Here is a 24,185-nt window from a genome sequence, read left to right on the forward strand (position 1 = left end):
ATCGAGTAGGAAACACATTTTGAAAGCTATTTCTGAACAGACTCGAAAACACCAAATCCCCGGTCATCTTTCAATAACATGCAGCCTATTCGACTCATGCATGAGCAGAAGGGTAAAAGTTGGATTTTTTTTAAAAAAATTTGCGAAACGGAGCCATTATTTTTGTATGGAGACTACTCTTTATTCCAAATGCCCATCTTATCCTACTTTTTCAAAAGGCTCATCTGTCTGTTTGCAGTTCATACTGGTTTGCCTTAGATTTAAGACCAAAAAGTCTAAAATCCGGACACAGAATTGGATTCTGACCAAGGGCGAATTTTGGGTTAAAAAAAGTCTGGTCCAAAAAATGAGGTTTTTCTAACTGTGTTTTGTAGTGCAACTAGATATTCCAGATTATTTGGTATCATTGTAGAGCTACATCTGTCTGCCTTTCTATAATACCACCTACTTTAGTGTATCTTGCATGACCATGACGCTACAGAGCTTGGCAGTAGGCTACTACCACCTGCCCCGTAAAGTCATCACTAGGGATTAATGTGTTAATCAAATGATACTTTATTTGGTGTCGTGCTTGTTAATGCAGTACACACTATGGCAACTTTATCAATAGTTGTCAATCCTTTGTCATCAGTGGTCAATAGGCATAGTTCCAGACAAAAAGTATACTTTAGTCGCATTGGTTCTATGACTTGTTCAACATGAATGCGAAGATGAGCTGATTTTCTTGACTCCTCTTGTTCTAAAGCTGGCATTTGCTTTTTTCCTTTAGTAAAAGCTGGCATTTGCTTTTTTCCTTTAGTAAAAGCTGGCATTTTGACAGAGGCCATCATAGCTCCTTGATCTGCCATAACCACAGATCCAGGTAGCAGTTTATTTAGAAAACTGATATTTTCTGTAACAAACTTGTCGCTCACTCTGCCGCACCAGGCTTGTGAAAGGAAGGAGATAGTCCCTTGTGGGGTTACACCAATCAAAAATTTAACTGTATGATAATGTTTGCTTGAAGACCCGGTCAGAGCTTTGGCTATTGTGTTTGAAGGGGTTTCAATGAAGATTTCAAAACAGTGGATAATTACTTCAACTTTACCATTCAGGTAATGCCTGAATTCCATAGGCATAGTTGTATTGACCTCGTCTCTCTCAGGCCATCTGATTAGAGGCTGTAAATGAGTCTGCACATGTATTCAAAAATGTTCTCAACACTGTTAGCTGTGCACACTGGAATATTATCCCAAGAAAGTCATTGTGATCACGGATTCGTAGTTTCATTAATGTTAGCATCAGTTGTTGATTATATAAAGTTTTTGATTATAGTTGGCTTTTTATGCATGCGTTATTGAAGTCACCGCTAAGAGTCAGCATTGGAGAACACAAAAAAATGCCCATTTCTTATTGTGGCGACAACATCAGATAATTATATTGAATGATTGAGACTGATTTTTTTTTCATTTGCTTAGTATGTTTTCAAACAATTGGTGCTTCAAAGGTAATCTGTTTTCTTTGAAATTTCAGCAAACTATTTTATCTGGGTACATTTTAAAAAAGGAATTGGCCATCATTTGGTCGAATGTAGTTACTGTTCCTCCCTGCCTGTTGAATAGTTCAGCAAGTAAGATGTTGCTTCTTTTTTTTTACATTTGTGGTAGTGGAGTGATGTTGCCTTCCATGCATGTGTCAGAAATTTAACAAAGGGTCAACGGATGATAGAAACATAGGTGTTCTGATCTGATGACAAGGATTAGCACAGAAAATGTGAGTGTTCTGAAGGATTTCATTCTCAGTGAAAAGAAGAGGAATTTTACCTACCATTCACATACAAATGTCAGCCTATGTAAATATATTAATTACTAGTGAGCGGCCAAAAATCTGACGAAAGATAGATTACGAGATAATGCCTCGTCTGGTTGATCTCCGCTACCAGAAATGTCAACAACAAAAAAAGCGGATATCTCATAACATGCAGTACTCATGCTTGATGGCATCATAAGTGGATTATGATATAACAATGCACTGTTTAGATGGTTCGTCAATATGGACAAAGAAATAGTTTATGTAACAATTGATAAATTTCAGTACATTTTATATCGAGTTTGTGGCTTCCTTCCATGGGACCTGTGAATTTCTCCACTCCAAACCAATGGTTGTATATATAAGTTTAAATAGCCAACAATGTTGCTAATAAAAAAAAAATGTCATATGGTATATTTTAATTGTTGCTGCCAATAAGGAAAAAAATCGCAGTTTGCGACATTGGCGAAACCTTACGTGATCTCAGAATAAACTTTTTCAATTATTTTTCGTCCTTTTAAGAAGAAAAACATTTTTTTCATGTACAAGAAAAGTAGATATAAAATCTCAGGAGCCACACCACAATCATCTTATTATTATTATTCATGTGTGATCTCTTCCCCAAAATGATGATAAACCTTTTTTTTTTAAAGAAAGATTTCTTTTTTAGTGTACGAGAAAAATACATGTATATAAAATTTCAGGAGCCATGCCTTGACTTTGTTATATCCGAATTCATGTTATAATGGAGCATGCTATAGCGGGGTCACACACACTATATATATATATATATATATATATATATATATATATATATATATATATATATATATATATATATATATATATATATATATATATATACTGAGCATAAAAAAAGATAATGAAACTAAAATTAGGCCGTGTGTCTGATTTAATTTGAAATGTCTCAGTACAAAACTTACATCTACATGTACACAAATAAGTCCACTCTTTGTCCACATGTTCGCTTAAAGGACAATATGTGGATGGATGGGTGGAGGACATGTAGACATGTCCACTCAGGTCCTTGAAGGACAATCTCCCCCACCAAGCGTTAAGTGGACAGATACATATAGGTGGGCAGGACTTCAGTGGAGATCGGAGTGGAAAGGATTAATTTACCTTTAAGGATAATTGGGACTATGACTGTAAAATTTGGGGGCCCCGAGTGGCCGAGTGGTCTAAAGCGCTCTCCGTTACGGATCACTGCCATCTCACCTCTGTCTGCGTAGGTTCGAGTCTCGGATTCAGCCAATGTAGGTATGTGAGAAAGCTTGCCAGTAGCTTCTCGTGGGTTGGTGGTTCTTTCCGGGGTTTTCCCGGGTTCTTCCTCCACCATTAATACTGGCCGCCATGTATAGCTTATCGTGTGCTGAAAAATGGCATTAAACCCTACAACAACTACAACAACATGACTGTAAAATTTTGCAAAACATTGTAGAGTTTGTTGTATCAGTGATGCTTGCTATATAGACATTTTTTAGGTAAATGGAGTGATGAAATATTTCATCAGATGCCATGTGTTTTCGGATATGATCAGGACATGCTTATTGCAGTCAGTATAATCAAGAAAGAATGGAAACTATGTACTCACTGATATTTCAATACCTTCTTTTATTGGACTGTTGATTTTGGGTGGAACATCAACATGCCAGGAAAAGTTAGATTGGAATATTAGCATGCCAGGAAAGGTCGGATAAGTTTTCATTTGCGCTGCAGTTGATTCATGTTTTTCCAAAAAATAAAAAATAATAATAGTGTTTACAAATATTGAATTGATCCACTCATTTTTATTAACAGCAATCGTGACATGATTTTCGCCATTATTGTAAGTTTTTACAGCATTTCTCTCTACAGAAACGTAACCTGTTTTCTGCTGAGAAAGGAAAACAAACATGATAGTTATGTGTTTTATATGGAACATTTCAAACTTTTGTTAAAAGATAATTAGCATTGCATATAGGTATCATTTTTCTGCCAGTGATGTTGGCTACAACAATGACATTATAATTTTGTGTTCTGTATCAGTTGCTATATTGAACAGAAATTTAGAAACCAAATTACATTGTCCATTCAGTTTGCATCCTGTATCACTTACATTAGTGGATCTGCATCATCTTAGTACAATTTATAGGTGATGCATAGCATTCCTTGGAACCCAAGTTCTTTCTCTCTGGAAAAAATAATATGTATGGAGAATGTTGCTTATGAAGTACCTATTTTGTTATGACAGGTGCTGCCCATGGTTTGGCATCCATACTCCAGGTTTTGATGTCCTTTCTGGACTACCTTAAGTCTGACCCATCTGCAGAGCATGACATCCGTCTGTCCGTTGATTACATCTTGAGTCTCAAGCAGCCAAACTTTAATTATCCACCAGCTACTGATGAGTTGACAAATCCAAGACCTGAGAGTGAGGAGCTGGTTCACTGGTGTCATGGAGCTCCAGGTAGGATACAGAGCAAAAAATACCTTTGGTTCAGAAACACAAAGAATGCATTATTAATATTATACTCCTGCTTTGAGAAATGGTCAGAAGGGATTTCACTATCTTTTAAATCACTAATGGTTCAACTGCCAGTAATGCTGAATGTTTGTTTATAAAAAAAGTTGATTCTTACCTTTTGTTAGTGCTCGGATACCAGTGACTTTCTTTTGTTCCTGGGGTGGTTCTGTAAGTACATATTCTGTGTCTGTCCATCTCTATATCTGTCCATATATCCTTCCTGTTTGGGCTTTTGAGTTGAATATAACCAGGAAAGCCCAAAAATGCAGCGTTGAGTTATTCTGGATTGAAAGTATGTTCCGCACTTGTGGAGGATGTTCTTTGTTTGGTCAGTTGGTCATTGGACCTTCTATTTCGGCCATATTACATCAAATGAGCACAGTGAAAACTATACATTTTAATGAAATATAACTTTTGTTTGTACCTAGATTACCTTAGAATGGTAAAAATTTACTAATATGTACAGTTATTTGGTGAAGTGGCACTAGAACAAGCAATCTAGTTTTGTTAATTTAAATGTTACTATAAAAAAAAAATCAGGTTCAAAATATTTAAAAACTGTTTTGAAACAATACCTATAAATGTACAAGAGAGCATGCAGATCTCTTGATACGGCGTTGGTTATGTATTCAAGCCACAGCAGTGTAATGGGTGAGTAAGCTTTACAATTACATGTTTAATGCAGTGGTTCTTGACCTTTTTGGGCTGCAACCCAGATTAGGTTTGTGGTGTTAGCCTCGTCACCCATCAGATGCTTGAAAAAGAAAGACTTTGGTAGAAAAATGTCAAATTATTAAGGTAGATCTTGGCAACCCACTCAAAACAGCATGGTGAACCAGTTTTGGCTTATGACCATGGGTTAGCAACCACTGGTTTCAAGGGTCAGTTCAAAACTGATTGTTATGTTTTGGACTTGGTTAGTTTTGGAAACTGACAACAAATAGTTGTTTAAGTCACAGCTGATTAAATATTTTCCCAATTAATTCAGTATGTTAATTTAGGTATTTGTACCAGTTAAAAGTAATTACAATGTATAGTTTCTGCCATGCTCACATGAGTCATATGGCCAAAATACACAGTGTAATGGGCATGATTGAAACAAACTGTAAATTGAGGCATTGTAACCTACTATCCACATTTAAAACGATACCTTGGCTCCTCATCCAATATTTTTAACTCACTGCCACAGATTTGTCATGTGAATACATATTTAGATTGTAGTGTGTGACTTTCTGGCACCAAAACTTGGTCATTGTGACCTGCATTTATTTATATGGATTATTCAGCATTATTACTGTCTTGTGCAACAGATCTATATTTCTGATCCTATTTCAATCAAGTTTGTAATATGAGCATGTATCATACAAATCACAGACCAATTTGCTAATGAATGATGTCCACATATATTAGTGATTAGACTTCTTGCCACTCTGGAGGCCATATATCAGATCTGATTGGTTAGACTTCTTGCCACTCTGGAGGCCATATATCAGATCTGATTGGTTAGACGTCTTGCCACTCTGGAGGCCATACATCAAATCTGATTCTGATCAGACTTGGAATAAATATTTAAGTCATTGAGCTCTCAGATGAGTTTGATAATAAGTGAGATACATGATAAGGTGTTCGAGCATTTGAATGGCTGAGCTTGTTGCCATTGTGGAGTGCTTGTTTCTGATATGATTGTGATTGAACATAGGAACATGTGCTTAAATCATCAAGATCTAGGAGAGGTTCAGTATTTAGTGGGAGTCATGCATACTAATGAAGTGATCTTCTATTTGATTTAGATTTTAGCCAGTTTTGATCAAAACTTAGAATTTATGCTGAAAAGATCCTGGCCATGCTTGATAAATAGTGTGATACTTATACGTAATGAGTTGATCTTGCATCTGATTGGCTGAGCTGTTATCACTCTGGGAGTTAACTTTCCGATTCAATTTTGATCAAATTTGAAACATGACCTATGTCATCAAGACCCCACACAAGTTTAATAATGATCAAGATCCATGCATAATAATGAGATGATCTTGCATCTGATTGGCTGAGCTTGTTTACACTTTGAAGATAATATTTCTGGTCTGATTTTGAGCAAATCTGGTATATAAGCTTGTCTCATCAAGATATTGGACCCGTTCGGTAATGAGTGAGATGCACAAATGTTGATGACGTCATTGTGCTTCTGTTTTTGTTTTTGTTTCCCCACTGAAAACCTGATTTTGATCAGACTTAAAGTAAAGGCGTATATCATCAAAATTGTACATGTGTTTAATAATGCACACAATCCATGCATTTTAATGATATGATCATGAATGTGATTGGATGAATTAAGACTGAATTTCTGATACGTTTCTGATCAAACTTGGTAAATAGGTTTACATCACCAAGATCTTGGAAGAGTACAGTTATGAGCCTTTTCAGTGTTTACTAATGAGGTGATTTTGCACTTGATAGGCCAAGTTTGTCAACATTTTTTGGTGACCCCATTTCTTATCATTTGTTTTATCATTCTTGATATTAAATATGCATATTATCATCAAAATAAAGTATGTGTTTTATTATAAGCAAGATATATACATATTAATGAGATGATCTTGCATATGATTGGTTGAGTTTCTTACAACCTGTGAGTGTATTTCTGACCCAATTTTAATTAAACGTGGTAAATAAGCTAATATGTATTGTGAAGATATTGAATGCTTTATATTTTGACCAATGACCTCCTATGTATATTTATGAGATGATGATACATCTTTATGGCCAAGTTTCTTTGCCATTTTAATGACTTTTTGATAGGATTTGTATTGAATACTTTAAATGTCTTGCTGTCAAGATCTTGATTGAGTATGATTATGAAATTCATGCATATTAATAGGTGACTTTGGATCTGACATGTTGTCAACACCAGCAGCTATATTTCAGGTTAGATTGTGATTAAACATATTACAAGTCTTATATTATTTATAAAGCTGTTGGATGAGTTTGATTATGAGTAAGATATATGCATATTAATAAGGTAATCTTGTATCTGATTAGCAAAGTTTGTTACAATGTTGGAAATAAATCTTGCTCCATGTTAGTAAATAAGTTTATATAATCATTATCATAAACACGTGGGACCCAGAATTGTGAAAAGCGTGCACCATTACGGATCACTGCGATCTCACCTCTGTCTGCGTGGGTTCCAGTCCCAAGCTCAGGTCAGTGGGTATGTGATAAAGCTTGCCATTAGCTTCTTGTGACTCAGTGAATCTTTCCTGGCTTTTCCTGGGTTCTTCCTCCACCATTTATACTGGCCGCCATGTATAGCCTATCTTGTGCTGAAAATGGCGTTAAGCCCTATAACAACATCATAAATGGGTTCCATGATAAGTGGGATCTGTGCCTATTAATAAAAATGACTTGCATCTGATTGGCTGTACTTGTTGCCTTGCTAAATTTTGTGAATATATTTTTAATAGTTTCATGAAAACATGGTAGATGGAATTTTCATCATCAGGACCATGGTGACATAGATTATGAGCAAGGGACAATGCATATTAATATTCCTTTTTCTTTAGAAAGAATATGTAGAATATAGTAGAATAGGAAAATCAACACTAAATGTAGTTTGGGAGGTAGTTTACATAGAATGTATTTTTACAGTACTACATATTTCTACTTAGTAAAATTGTCAACTGTTAAGTTATATAAACCAGGTAAGCAATATCAAACCTGCTTGCGCATCATGTTTTTATTGTCATGTCTGTGAGTTGTAACATAGTTATAACTTGTCAAGTGACCATGGCAACTGTGTCTTGTTTGTTGACATCCTATTTAAAATGTAAAGTCATATATCTAGTATGTAAATATTCAATGAAATTTAGAGATGACTTAAATTATTATACTGTGTAATTATTTGGGTTATTTTCATTGATGATAAAACCAATCATGATGATCATACAATGAAGATGTAATGAAAACTGCATCCATCATGTGCCTGGTCATCCTAGAAGAGTTTGCTCCCTTTGTCTCAATTCTGAGAAGCAGCAAAGTTTCCACTTTCAAGGTGCATTCTCACTACCCATCTGTGTGCACTGATTAAAGTACATGTAAAATTTATTTTTTGAGACTGATTTAAATGGCATTAAGGCATATAAGTTATGAATGTTAGTAAGTTTCATGTGTTTAAGCAGCCTTTTCCTTCAGTGAGGTGACTGCTCTGGTGGCCTTGTGGTTGGAACATCCGCCTTGGATGTGGGAGGTCACAGGTTCAAACCCCGGCTGAGTCATACCAAAAACTTATAAAAATGTTACTAACAGCTGCCTCGCTAGGCGCTCAACATTTAGAGGTTAGTGTTATGACTGGTCATCCTGGTGTTTGGATAATGTGACTGGGTGGGACATCATGCTACATGTCTGCGACGTGATGCCCCAGTGCTAGACATCACTATAAACTGCCACACTGCAGACATCGTAGTGATATGACTGAAAAATTTGTTAAAGCTACATTAAAAATCCTAATCACACACACACACACACACACACACACACACACATGATGCCCCAATACTAGACATAACTATAAACCACCACACTGCAGACATCTTAGTGATGTGACTGAAAAATTGCTTAAGCTACATTAAAAGTCCAAATCAGACACACACACACAGACTCCCTCCAGTGAGGCATGACATGATCGAGATAGATTAGGAAGGGTCTGGATTCCTTTTTTAATATATGTCAAAAGTTTTTTCTTCTTCTGATCTGCCTGGTGTTCCAGTCTTATCTGCACAAACAAAAAGCTGTGTGATCATGATGTCATCCTTGCCAGTAATAAAAAGTCATAATGGGTAAAAATAGATACACTCAACCGGAATGTGTTATAATTTCAGTGAACACTAGCAAGACATGCACTCTAGTCAAGCTTCACCCTCCATGATGGGTCATGTATATGTGTCCCACACGTGAGTGACATAATAAAAGATCATCGCTATAATTTGCTCTGTTTGAGGGTTGACACTCCACTGATTAAGTTTTGATGTTCCAAGAGTTGTTTGTGGTTGATTCATTCCACATGTTGCCAAGCATGTAGAAAATGTCAGTTTCTATAATATATGAATGGATTCATTCAACATGTTGTCAAGCGTGTAGAACAAATCGATTTCTATAATATATGAATTCATGATATGGAATCTTATTTTTGGTGATGGCAGGGCAGCTTTAGCTGTTTTATCTATCCTTTCATTACCCTTAATTTTCACTGTGAGTAAGCAGGCTACTGTGTAGATTATTTTTTTAATATAGATTTTATGAGCAAATCACGTTTCTGTAAGATGTAATGGGTTGTTAAATTTAACATTTTTAAGGCTCTTAATGTGGAAAGGGATTGAAAAAAGATGATCAGATTGGTTTTTTGACAGGTTTTGATGTAGTCTGAATTTTAAATAGGGTAGTAATTTCTGTGGTACAAGTGTAGCTTTTATCCAGTAATCAGCTGGAGAAGGTGCTGTGCGATATTGCAAAAGCAGCAGTTACCTTGCCTCAGTCTTTGAAACCATCTGCATTGTGTGGCCATGATTGAAGGCTCTGATTTTATTGAATTTAATCTGTAAAATGAGAGGATTGGTGAATGACTTTTAGAATTGGTTCATATCAAATTTTATTTTTGGGGTTTGGTAACCAATATGGTAATTAGAAAATTTTGCCTTATCGATAAGATTGATTTTTGCCGCTTCTAGATGGGGATGGGTTGACATAATGTAAGGAGGAGTAAAGTAAAATAATGCAAGATTTGGTATGAGCCTAAAGACAACATCATAAGTGGATTAAGAGGACAGTTCAGTTGGTTGTATACCAAGGAGCCAATATCTTTCATCAGAGATAAAGTGATGGTTGTTTTGGCTTAACATGGAGGCTTTCCGAAGTAGTGTCAATACAGCTACCAGACAAAGTTCAAGTCCCTAATTGAATATTGGATCAATCATCTGCAGGTACAGTTTGCAAACTGATCCGAACACATCTGAACCATTGTCAAATTAAGATCTTCAGACATGATTTTTCACTGTTTTAAAGCAGAATTCGGCTTTTCTCCTGACTTGAATTAGATTTTTCTTGATATAGTCCGTTATTATATCAGCTCCGATCCGGTTTTTAAAAAACTGTCTGTCTGCTCCCATTCAGTGACAACCCTTGTAAATTATTTGTTCCATATATTAGTTAACACACGACTCTCGTAAGGAGTATTCTGATTGGTCAAAGGTTTAAATTCATCCAATGAAACATTGTGTAATGGAAACTGATGGCAATGGGGCAATGGAAAGAAGAAACATGCTTGCAAAAGATGGCATCCCGAGTTGTTGAGAGAGACTATGACACAAAAGTTTAGATAAAGGTTTAAAAAAAACATGGAAATGGGAATGGCTGGAGTGAAAATTTGACAGAAATTTAGTTGGTCAGTTTATAAGAAAGCTGAACGCTAGAGGACTGGCATTTTGTGACCTCTGCAATAAAGATCTGAATTATGGTAATAGCGGTTGGAGGAGTTTGGAACAGCACCTACAAAAATAGCTGCATACGGAAAAATTGAAGCTCAGAAGGGATCCGGAAAAAGTGCAATTAATTGCTATAAGAAGAAAGATTTCTTTCATGGGAGAACAAATGTAGCCGTCTGTCAGAATATGCACACTGCATGTTACCAAGCACCAGCTTAAAAGGAAAAGGGCTTTCATTGAGAAGGAAATAAAACAATTGCACATTGAGCCAAAAAAGTCAGTGGTGACAAAAAAGAAGGCTAAAGAAATCTTTGCCAAAGCTTCAAAAAGAGCTCGACTGGCTTATCAACAGGTTGTGTCCATTGGAGAAAAAGACAAGTGAATTTATGGGATTATTTGTATATAGCTGATGTACTTGGGTGTTTATTTTACAGATTTGTTATGAAAAGAGAGAAGTATAATATATTTGCTGCAAAAATTGAGAAATTATTGTGACTTAATTACGATGTGAACACTGGCATGCACATGAAATAACTTCAGCATCAGTAGTATTGGAAAACCAATTCATGTGACTATAAATATTGTGAAATTATTGAACTCAAGTTGAACATTTTTGGTAAGTTTATTAGTTTTTCAAATGAATATTTTAGTTTATTTTATCATCATAAGTTGCACCAGGAGCAGTTTTTTATGAGTGTAAGATGCATTTTTGGCCTGGGCCTTCGGTCCCCTGCACCCCCAGCATCGGGGGTGCTGCCCCTTGAGACCCCATTGGTAGAGGACCCACAAACCCACTTTAAAAAATTTCAGCTTTTTTTTAATGGAAGACCAAAATCATGTCTGGATCTTACAAAATTCCTCAATAACTAGTAAAGCCTTCTGGACTGCTCCCCCTCATTTGAGTTTACCACAGCTCGTATATTAAATATAGGACTTTGTGACAATTGTCCCTGAGTTATTTAAGTCCAATCATTATTAGTCAGTATTGCATGCAGTTGAGGATGTTTTATGTATCCCAGTATACATATTGAATCAAGCACACACTTTTCCACAGTCACACTGTTTGTTAAGATAAAAAGTTCCCTTTCCTTTTCCTTTCAGGTATTGTATACCTGTTTGCTCGGGCTTATAGAGTATGGGGAGATGAGAAGTATCTGGCAGCTTGTCTCCAATGTGGTGAGCTGACCTGGCAGAAAGGTCTTTTGCGGAAGGGTCCAGGCATCTGTCATGGCATTGCAGGAAGTGGCTATGTCTTCTTGCTTCTATATCGACTGACAGGAGATCAGCGGCACTTGCACAGGGCACAGATGTTTGCAGAGTTCCTGCTGACTCCTGAGTTCCAACAAGAAGCTCGCACGCCAGACAGTCCCTACAGTCTGTTTGAGGGCTGGGCAGGGACAATCTGCTTTCTAGCAGACCTATGTGAACCACAAAAGGCAGAATATCCATTGTTTGATGCCATTTTAGACTGAATTTAATGTCCAGCAAGTTAGTTAGCACACTCTGTAGACATTACATTAAGCTGGATTAACCAAAGATTTTTCATGATTCATTTTACTGTGAATCAAACATCTTGAAAATGAGATGATCACGGCTTTTGCTTATTAAATAGTCAGTTAAAATTGTAAAAACAGTACACATTAAAATTGCTATATTTTAAAATGTATAAAGTTTATTAAAAAGCTTTTTCTTTATTTGCTTAAAGCATTTGAAGAAATGGATGAAGGGTACCATACATTGAAATGTAGAAGACCCCATAGGAACTTGTCTCCACTTTTTTATGGTTTGAAGTTTGTTTATATTATAAACCAGAAGGTTTTCTTCGTTGATGTATTCATTGTGAAAGGTATATAAATTTGTGTTGATGAAATATAAGTACCGATTTCTTTTTCTTTGAGACTGAAATGAAAGAGTTGACTTGAATATTTTCTAATTATTTGACAATTGTCAAAAAAATTCTTCATTCAACAAAATGTGTCATGGGTACAACAGCCAAAGAAATGTAATTGCTGACAATGTTGGGGAAAGTAGTTCTTTGAATGTTAAACATGGCAGAGTTGTGTTATACTGTTTATACTTGTGTACAGTTGAAGTATAACTGCAAACAACATACACCCTGATTTGCTGTTGCATCATGGTCTATGTTGCTTGTTCTACTGATTACTTCTAACAAACTGCATAGACCCAGATCTGCCAGTACATTATGTGCCAGCAGATTTATGTCTGTGCAGTTTGCAGTTCGACTTAAAAGATAGTATATTCAGTACTTGTATGTAATGATTGGTCATGAGAGGTGAAACTTCCTACATTGAACTTCAAACGAAATTTGCCATCAGTACAAAAAAGATGATGCATGCAGGGCTAATCTGTGACATCTTTTGAGCTAAGCAGTATGATAGTGCAATCGCCCAAGTTTGGTTGGATAGTCAAAACAAGAGGTTACTGCTTTATTTTATGTGAAGGGTTGTGCTTCCAGCCATTTGAAGCCACAGAATGTAGACAAGCATAGGACTTGTTATTTTCTACTAGCACATCATATAATATCATTACCAGTAATAACATAAAGTGACTGATATTAACTTAAAATTAACTTGGTTCATTATTTTTATGGCAACCACAAAAGAAAGGATTCTCGCTTGTTTTGTGGAAAAAAAATCATCAGTTGTGTGTTAGTAGTTACATCATATTATTGTGGTTGTTTCCATAAAAATATCATCAATTGTATATGTACGCTTACACAGTTGCAGTCTAGGAAGATTTGAACTAGTATACAGGTATTTATTTTATAAATTTTTTGAATCGATGCAGAAGTTGTGTTGTTCACCTGGAAGATAATCAAGTTCTGTGTAATCATTGTAGAAGTATGAGCATGCTAATTATATTTTAATGTCATTTTAGGTGCACATTATTCCGTGAATATTTTGCTTACCTGGCCAAAAGCAAAGCAAGCTTTTGGTTTGTCTTTGTATCTGTCATGCATCTATCAATAATTTCCTTTAAACCCTTTAGAGGCTTCATTTCTGATCAGAGTTTGATCAGAATGTGTATGCTGGTTTATATCGTTTGAATGATTGAACTCATAAGCATGTCAGAGAGCAGATTTTGATGATATTTGGTGTGTAAGCTTGTATCAGCATGATCGTGGATGAGCTCGGTTATGAATGACGTTCACGCATATGGTGATCTTACACATGATTGGCTGAGCTTACAAACAATGTCTGCATTACCAAATTTTGATCAGACCTGGTGTTTGTTTTATCAATATTTCAGTTGAGTTTAATTTTGTGTAGCATCCACTTAATAACAAGGTTATATTGCAGCAGATTTGCTGAGTTTGTTTTCACTCAGGAGGCCATTTTTCTGAACAAATTTCCATTATAAAGTTATATCATGGGATCTTTCTGATGAGTAACATACATGTGTACTAATGAGGTGATACTTTCTGATGTGTAACATACATGTGTGCTAATGAGGTGATACTTTCTGATGAGTAACATACATGTGTACTAATGAGGTGATACTTTCTGATGTGTAATATACATGTGTACTACCGCTCCGGTGGCCTAGTGGTTAGAGCATACGCCTCGGATGCGGGAGGTCGTGGGTTCGATCCCCAGCCGAGTCATACCAGAGACTTAAAAAATGGTACTAACAGCTGCCTCGCTTGCATTCAGCATTAAGAGGTTAGTGTTAGGACTGGTCGGCCTGGTGTCAGGATAATGTGACTGGGTGGGACATCATGCTACATGTCTGCGGCATGATGCCCCAGTGCTAGACATCACTATAAACTGCCACATTGCAGACATCGTAGCGATATGACTGGAAAATTGTTAAAGCTACGTTAAAAAATCAAAATCACATCACATCACATGTGTACTAATGAGGTGATACTTTGTGATGTGTAACATACATGTGTACTAATGAGGTGATATTTTCTGATGGGTAACATACATGTGTACTAATGAGGTGATACTTTCTGATGTGTAACATACATGTGTACTAATGAGGTGATACTTTCTGATGTGTAACATGTGTACTAATGAGGTGATACTTCATCTGATAGGGTGAGCTTACTTAGAAAGCAAGGGAAGTAACATGTAATAAGGACTGTTTAGAATCACAGGTTTAGGTTGATGCAGTGTTTCTTCCTTTGTAGAATAAACAAAAAACATGAGAAAAAAATTATTTTAAAATATGAGATGCATAAATTTCAATATAAAAAATGATAACGAAAATAAGAAAAAACATTCAGGATTATAATGAATTATTTATAATTTAAACTAAAGAAAAATCTAACAATAATATAACTTGTAACATTCCAATGTGATAATAATTTGATAATATAATTATTTTTAAAAGACTAGTTTGTCAAGTGCTAATGAATTATTTCAATTCTGTGGATGAATAGGTTAGTACTGAAGAAAAAGCTATGTGGAAATTTAATAATAATGCAGTGTTGTGTATATTTTGAACAACTAAAAGTAACTGATGCACACCAGTAACAGTCTCAGAATAAGAGAATTTCTTTACAAAATTAAATGTGTGCAATATAAAGATTTTGTTTTAAGAAGAACATATTTCATGTAAAAACCATACCCAAATGTATGAATTTGTTTGCTGAAAGCGTGACCCTATGTAAAATTCAAAAATATTTTGAAACAAGATTGTTATATGTGGTTAAATAGAGTCTGATAGTTGCCTTTGCTACCATATTAAAGTGCCTGAAATATTTGTTGCTTGTATATTATCACCTGGAATCCCAAAATTTGAGTGGTTCTTGCCAGCTGTTTGTTTTTCTTAAAATCAACATAGCAGATAGATATTTGTGAAATGTAATATTAAAACAGTCAAAGGTGGTATAACAAGTTATAACAAAAGGTAAACATGTGCATAGTTATTAAATGTGACAGTGAATGTATCATTTTTAGTTGTATCTTGACTCTTAATGGCATCCTTCCATGTTTCCTTAATTCCTCTTAAACTATTTATTTATATAAAAAATCTACTGTTTTGATGTTGAAAAGTGTACTTTACAATTTCAACAAACAACAGTATTTTATGCCACACAGTTTTTTTCACAGATTAGTTATTAATTGACATTCAAATAATGGTCAAATCTGATCAGATGTGAAGGTAACGTTTCATTTGATAAGTTCTCAAACACATATTGGATGATGATGATAAAATCTAGATGTTTTTGCTAGCATATTATTTTCTTTAAGTAGGGGCTAGACTACACATATTTGGTTTTAAAGGTCTTGTATGTGAGAATACACTGCTACACAATATAGTTAAAAAGCACATTGAATTAGGGGTTGATGCATTGTCTATAGTGCACATCCTGGGACAGTCCTTAAATTATAAGCTTTGACAAATACAGGAAATAAGCTTCAAACCTCTTTTGCATTGTGACTATAGATTGTTTACAACATCAGGAAAACAAAAAGACCATACAATTGCACGAGATAAATATGGTCACCTTATACCCAGTGTCAGACATATCACATTAGCAAGTTAGAGATCCTTGTTCAGTCACATGTGACAAATGCAGACATTTTTAGGATGTGTGCTTATCTTGTGTATTGTGCATTATTTAAAGACATTTAATATATTTAGTGTGATCACTCACAAATGATTTTTAAATGTATATTTTGTATTTATAAAAATAAACAAAATAACCCAATATGCTTTTCTCATTCAGTACTTAGATTTAATGCATATGAACAAAGAAACAAATGACATTTAAAAGAATCCAGAGAAATTTAGTAGTTGATCTAAGCTGATCAGATGGGGGGAGGGGAGGGGGAAGTATTGAACCTGCTACCTTCTGGTCAGTAGTCCAGTGCATTAACCACAACTTCCATGGGTGGGGATGCCATTGGTTTCCAAGTGATGTCTCAGACGGTGGGTCTTCAACAGAGTAAAGACAGTCCCAGGAATCCATGCCGACTGCACCAATTAACTCCCCACATGATACTAATGTATGTTGGGGGGGAGCTATTAACAGTTTTAGGTTATGAATCAGGACTTAGTCCCCATGGTACAGGAGGAGTTCCAGTGGACAATACTGGTTGATCTTTTATACAGAGAGAGTGAGTGTTTGTAAATGGTCTTGGAAAGAAAATAAATGAACCAACATTAATAGACATTGTAGCATCTATGTGCTCCAATCATTTCTTTCCCCTCTACAGTTGTATTTGTGTGAATTTGCATCCACAAGGTGAGTTACTATTACACCGGTAGTAATAACAAGCCCAGCTGTATCTCCTGTTTAAGTTAAATTTGTTATTTGGGATTGTTACAGTATATAGGTGTTTTTTAAGCTAGTTGTTATTGCATAGTAATAACAAGCCCAACTGTATCTCTTGTTTAAGTTAAATTTGTTTCTTTGGGATTGTTACAGTATATAGATATATATTTTTAAGCTAGATTTTAATACATTACTCAGTCTTTTGCAGCTTACAACCTTCATGTTTACAATTGTCGTAAGTCAATATTGCTCCTGTCTCGTGTTTTTATTTCATGTCTCATGTTTTCATTTGATGGCCAGTCAGCTGACATTTGTATGAAGGCATTCTTTTGCCACCATTTCTTTGGAATTTTCATAGATCAGTATTACTCATGTATCTCACATATTTATCTAATGTCTCATGGTTACATCCCATGGTCATTCATCTCACATCATTATCTAAGTATTGAAATTTTTGAAGTTGTGCACAGAAAATACCATCAAGTGGAAGTAATTTCCTTGAAGATGTTGAAAAGATTTTGTGACAGTTGTTTATTATCAGTGAAAGACTGATGTTAATTTTAACCCATGTTTCTCATCAGAACTGTGTACATTTTGCATCATCATAGAATATTTACTATTAAATTTTAGCATGCTAGAAATCCACACATCAACTGAAATATGTCTATTATGACTCATTGGTCTGACTATACACTTACATTCTTTCAGAATGTAAATATTAATGGTAACAGATTATGTAGCTGTCTGGAAGATAGTGTGCAAAATGTTGTTGAATGTCTGTAAAACATTTGCATTGCTTTCATTGTGCTTTGAATGAATAGTCCACTAGGCCAGATTTTATGGAAGCGTTAAGCTACATTAGACATAATATTTCTAAATCACCTGGGCTTGACAAATATTTTATAAGTCCAAGGGAGACTGACTTGAAAAGTGAAATTGCGTTTGGGTGATTTGAACTTTTCCCAAAAATATGGCAACAAAATATAAACAAAAGTATTTTAAAAAATAGAGTAAATTATAAAATAAGAAAAGAAAATCACATATTTGTTTTTAAAAAATTTGTTTACATTTTATATTTGGTTGCACCTTAAAACCAAATCTTAACAATTATAGTTATTAAGAAGATGCATCTAAGTAATACATGTAGATTATGTAGATGGTAAAAAAGGGATTAGAATGCGTATATAGTTAGAAGATCAAATAAAGACACATACATGTATATAAATAGATAAACAGGTAATGTTTTTATAAATGGCTAGAATTTTAAGAGAGGAAGAGAAACATTAAGTTAAAAATATCTGAAACTTAACATATGAACAGTCAAGAACAGAACCATGTAAACTTGAAATATATAATGTTTAAGTATATATCCAGTAAGAAAACTAGGTAAATCTGAATCCCTCACTGAAATGTTCAAGTATCGTTGAATTTGGTCTTTGCTTTTTTCTAGGAAGTGCTGTGTCCACTCATATGACTCATGACTGCTACCATTTAATATCATCCAGTTTCCATCTTGAAATTGACAACATGTACCGAAACAATCCTTGACAAGCCAAGTTTTGAGAATGATTTGAAAACACTTATTTTGATCCATTTAATTATTTTGCAGGCAGTAAGTATTTATTGGTCTTCTGTAATAGTCATGTAAACTATAGAAGATAAATACCACTTGTGGGTGTTTAATTTTCAGGTGGTTAATTGCTAGCGACAAGTGCCTTTTAGTTCTGAACTCACCTGTCTTGACCCCTCACTCTCTCAATATTTGTACCTTGCAAACATGAGCTTGTCTGAGCTGAATTTGAGTTTGTACTGGGCATCAAACAATTGGATTTATAAAGCCCTGATCACATTTGTCACACAGAATTCATGTCTTAGAAGTGAAGGTTAACAGTGTTGCATATACACAGTATCTTAACATGAATGCGAATTTAAAACAAAATTTGTGAAAGAAGCAAAAGATTTAAATTATTGGACAAGATTCATAAATTTCATTCTTTAATGTGCACAAGTGTAACATTCTGTTTATCGTACAATGAAAAATACTGATTTTCTTTGATTAAACACCATCATACTGCAATAAAATGACTTTGAAATACATTTGGAAGCCTTTGTCATTATGCTTTTTCCCCATATGATATCATACGATCTTAATATGTATGTTTGATATATAATAATTTATATATGGGTATATTTAACCTGAATAACATGTAAATAAAGATACGGGGTAAGGAAATTGGGGTTGGAAAGCAATTAGTCAAAGACTTTGTTTTCCATTTATTGATTTGGACTGGTCAATAAAGAATACTCTGTTCAATCCAAAATACCCTTTCACTACCACCATCACCACCACAACCATGACACCACCCATCTATAATTAAAAATAAGAGCCTTCCTTTCCACTTTTACTTTTTCTGAAATGGTCTTGATAGATTGTAATATTCCATTATCTTGAGGAAACTTTTCTTTTGTAGTTTTGTTTGGTGGGCATAATGCCTGACCTGAAGATGACGATATTGCAACTAATAGACTGAACTGTAAGAGAACAAGTTCACAATGAAGAAAGAAATAATAGATTTAAAATTGCACATGGTAATATTGCTCACTGGAACAAAGTGTAATGACCATAGGCAGGTATAGTAACCTGAAGCTGAGGGAAAATGCATACTATCATAAAGTTCATCCCAGTAAATGGCCAATTTGAACCTGACTATTTATTGATTGATTTTCTTATTTCGTATAAAGGTCTTTATCTCTGCAAAGACAGACTACACTTTTTAATGACCCAGATTTTTCAACTACTGTTGCCAAAACATAAATAATTAAAAACACCAGTGGAATGCTCGTGTGGATTTTAAAATATTTTTTTTACATTTATCCTGAAACTTGTATAAAAAGGGTTTGGTTTGGTTGGTTTTGGCTTTACTGGTCATAGCCCAGAATAGCTTATTATGATTGGTTGTCTGTCATCCATCATCCATCTGTCAGTTAGCTTAAGTGTGTTATCGCTACTCCTAAGGAGGATGGCCATGAAACTTTACACACATTCATCCCATATTTCAAGTGGAAATTGTGCTGCTCAGACCTCCAATATGGCTACCACAGTGGCCATCTTGAAATTCCTGAATGGATGGTCATATCAACATGGGGATTTCACCAAGACTTTTGATGTATAGTTGTTACAAAATGAAATTGGTCTTGATGTGATGTCAGGTATGATCACAACAGTGTCCATCTTGAAAATATTGTTATCTCTGCTTATTCAGAATGAATAGTTGTAACAGCATTGGGTTTTTATTAAATGACTTCTTATGATGTCTAATTGGTCCTAATGGTGCCATTCACACATTCAGTATATTTGTTAAACTGTCCATCTTGAAAATCTTCTCACTATTTCTTCTGTATGGATGGTAATAGCAGTATGGGTTTTCACTAAAAGACTTCTTACGATGTCTAAATACAGCAGTCATAAATGACAACAGTGCCAATCCAACTTCTAATATAGCTGCCAAAATGGCCATCTTGAAAATCTTGTTAATCACTACTACTTCTAGATTGCTGGTCATATGATGACATATGCTTTCACCACAAGACTTCATATGATGTCTAGTTGGTACTAAATAGAAATGGTGCCAGTCTGATCTAGAATATGGTCACAATGGCATCCATCTTGAAAATCTTGTTATGGTTGCTGATCCAAAGCTAAAAATGATATCAACACAGGGCTTCTACCAGAAGATGGGTTGTGATATCTATTTGGCCCTATATGAAAATGGTGCCAAGTTGACCTCCAGTATGTCCACCACAGCAGCTAATGTGAAAATCTTATTTTTACTGAAGAATAGAAAAAATGGTTTCATCCTTCCACATTAAAAGGAAGAAATGGATATATCTTGAATATCTGATTTTTTTTGTTGAAAAGCAGAGCACCAGTGCCTTTGAGTTTTTTTTTTTTTGAAAAGCAGAGCACCAGTGCCTTTAAGGGGGTCTTGTTTGTGTTTTATTGCACATGAACACATATAGGTTGTATCATGCAGTGGCAGGTAAAGTGTTTTGCTCAAGGACATACCACAGCAGCTGGTCTAGGCTGATCTGATGACTGGATTATAATTGGTACCCTTCTGATTGTGAGTCCAGTATGTTAACTACTGAGCCTTCACACGTTGTCAAGGAAGCAATCTCATATTATCAATGGAAGTACATGTACTATTCAACCAAAAGGCAATGGAGAGATGAAACATCATGTGGAAGAATATTTTGTGGGCATATATATTGCTAGATTTTTATCATATTGTTGTGTCATATTTAGATTTTTTAACTGATTAGCAAATCAAGAAAGAGGAATATGCAAGGTAAAATGCATATAGAGGATCATATAATACAATGTTAATTACATATAGAGGATCTTATAGCACAAGGTAAATTACATATAGAGGATCTTACAACATGTAAATTACATATAGAGGATCTTACAACATGAGGTACATTACGTATCGAGGATGTTACAACAGGAGGTAATTTACACATAGAGAATCTTACAACATAAGGTAAATTACATATAGAGGATCTTACAAGATGAGGTAAATTATGTATCGAGGATGTTATGCCATGAACATTACATAAAGAGGATCTTGTAACACAATTTAATTACATATAGAGGATGTTACAACAGGAGGTAAATTACAGGATCTTACAACATGTAAATTAGATATAAAGAATCTTACAACAGGAGGTAATTTACATATAGAGGATCTTACAACAGGAGTAATTTACATACCGAGGATCTTACAACATGAGGTACATTACGTATCGAGGATGTTACACCATACACATTACATATAGAGGATTATGGATGCTCATTTGATATTATATTTATGAAATGATTGGATGGGTTTAATAAATTGCATTTGGAATGAAACCAAATGTTAGATTCTGTTTATCACATTATGAAAAATACTGATTTTATCTGACAACCTAACAAGATAGTGTTGGAATGTCTTTGAAATACATTTATTTGACAGTCTTTTAACTTTGTCTATAATGACATTTTGATGTCATTGATGATTTCTTGATGTGTTATTACACATGTTACATGTAGAAAAATTATGACATGGGTATATTACGTTACTTGTGTGATAAATATTTATGCAATAAGTATACATAGTACTCTTTGTATTTGTGCATTTCCCAAGTCACCTCGAAAAAGAACAAAGTCTACACATTTCCCAAGTCAGCTAGAAAAGAACAAAATCTACACATTTCCCAAGTCAGCTAGAAAAGAACAGTCTACAAATGCATATCTTCTGAATTCACATGGTGGATGAACCCACTTGCCCAATACAGTGCTATCATTTTATTGTTGAACAGCGCTGCAATGTGCAATAGTACAAAAGATTATTTACTTTGGGGTTGTATGCAGATTTATTGCTAAGCATTACATGCTTATAATATTATGTTAAATAATTTGAAAGTACTGCAAACCAAAGATGATTCAAAACTGACACAACATAGTGTGTGGGTGGTTTCTTCTAAAACAAGACACATCATTGCATTCCAATCTCTGGTTTTCTATGCAAAAAACATAGAGGAACTTGTAAACATGAAGTTGGTATTTTATATACATATAGGTTTCATTCTGCATTTTTATTTCTTATCAACTATGTCAAATTCATTGTCATTAATGAGATGAACAACAAGAAAACTTTTGTAGTTTATAGAAGACAAATAATACTGGCATTTTTAATTGATTTCCAATTAATTTCATTTTTTTTCTATTTGTATGCATCATCCATCTTTTATATATAGATTTATAACATTCAGTGGCATATAAACCAATTGAATTGTAACAAAAACTCATTCTGCAACAGGCTGCAAATGTCCATGAATATATATTGCCAATTTGATGCCATCAAAAATTCATTTGACTATTTACCATATATGGTATATGGTGTTAACATTTCTCTAAAAGGTTGAACATGGTAATATAATCAAGAGAAAATAAGTAAATGAGAAACGTTTGTGTATATTAAATATTCAGTACATTTAACTGATTTTTCTATGGTTTCCGACATATTTGTTGGAGGATATATTTGTGTTTTTTATGTTCATTTGATGCACCCAGTCACATTGTGGTCTTCGGGATGCAGAAAAGGTATACTGCATAGTAACCGTGTCAGTCACAACTTCACTTCCCAATTGTTTCTTTAGTTTTTAAAGGTCATCGTTGTGACCAATGAAAAAGTGTATTTTTTAACCCTTACAGAAGACATGTCCTATGAGGGTGATGGCAAGGGACACTCAAGTATATCCCCCTGTGTAGACCTGATGCAAGAAACTTAATATTTCAGCATAAATCTCTGTCTTACTGAGGTAGTTGGAGAGCGCGGGCATTAACAAAATGTTCTTTTGTTATGGAAAAACACACCGCCAAGCAAACAGTATAGGTAGACCTGATCTAAAACATATCAGGAATAATTCAACCAGTAATTCGGCTAAAGATGTTCAGAGACAGCAATTGGCATCGCTTTTTTTATCAAATAACTAATTGATGAGAACCAAAAGCTGGGCATGCTCTCGCCATTTGTCAGTGCAAGAACTGTTTTGGTTCTGGTGGGGATTCAAGGAGTGTTTAGAAACTCAGTTTAGTTATTCATCGAGTGTATCCATACACTCAATTACATGTCTTTTGTTATATAAGATTTCAGATGGCTGCACTGAGACTGAGATGTTTGAAAAGAAGTCTTCCAAGTGAAATGCATCTATTTTTACTGCAATGGTAGGTTCAGCCTCACGCTGTGCCACTTTGCCTGTGTCGATTGTTACAACTGTGGTCTTAAACCAAGTAATAGAAAAAAATCTAAACCAGCTAGTGTTGTAAAATGTAACAAATTGTTTAATTCTCTAAGTCATAAAATGAAACTTTAGGAAGAACTTACAGTATTGTGAATTAAATCCAAAATATTCCTAAAATATTCTACACAAGTCCGAAAGAATCGTGTTCCGAATGAATTATATGTCCTGACTGCTGACGTACCAGTAGACTTTAATGAGCTAAGTGCCAACAGTCATGATGTATCACAATGACATTGTCCAAAAATTAATTTGAATAAATGCACAATAATTCTGAAAAGTTTCCTTATTCTAGTCATAT

General features: G+C 34.7%; 1 protein-coding gene across 2 annotated transcripts in view; it reads left to right on the forward strand.

Annotated features, from left to right (window-relative positions):
- Positions 1 to 19,135, forward strand: part of LOC149799106 (lanC-like protein 3) — a 31,254-nt gene extending 12,119 nt beyond the window's left edge. Inside the window, exons 3-5 of one of the 2 annotated variants that reach the window (XR_016421079.1) lie at positions 4,043 to 4,258; positions 11,890 to 14,795; positions 14,833 to 19,135. Coding sequence is in view for 1 of the 2 variants with exons in the window: in XM_089958120.1 (XP_089814246.1) it covers positions 4,043 to 4,258; positions 11,890 to 12,260 (587 nt within the window). In the remaining variant the exon portion in view is untranslated. Of the gene's footprint in view, positions 1 to 4,042; positions 4,259 to 11,889 lie in introns of both variants that reach the window. The other variant, XM_089958120.1, reaches the window with a different exon arrangement.
- Positions 19,136 to 24,185: the final 5,050 nt, after the last annotated feature.

This window comes from Sinohyriopsis cumingii, chromosome 5, assembly GCF_028554795.1.
Source record: "Sinohyriopsis cumingii isolate HCF-2022 chromosome 5, ASM2855479v2, whole genome shotgun sequence".
Lineage (NCBI taxonomy): Eukaryota > Metazoa > Mollusca > Bivalvia > Unionida > Unionidae > Sinohyriopsis > Sinohyriopsis cumingii.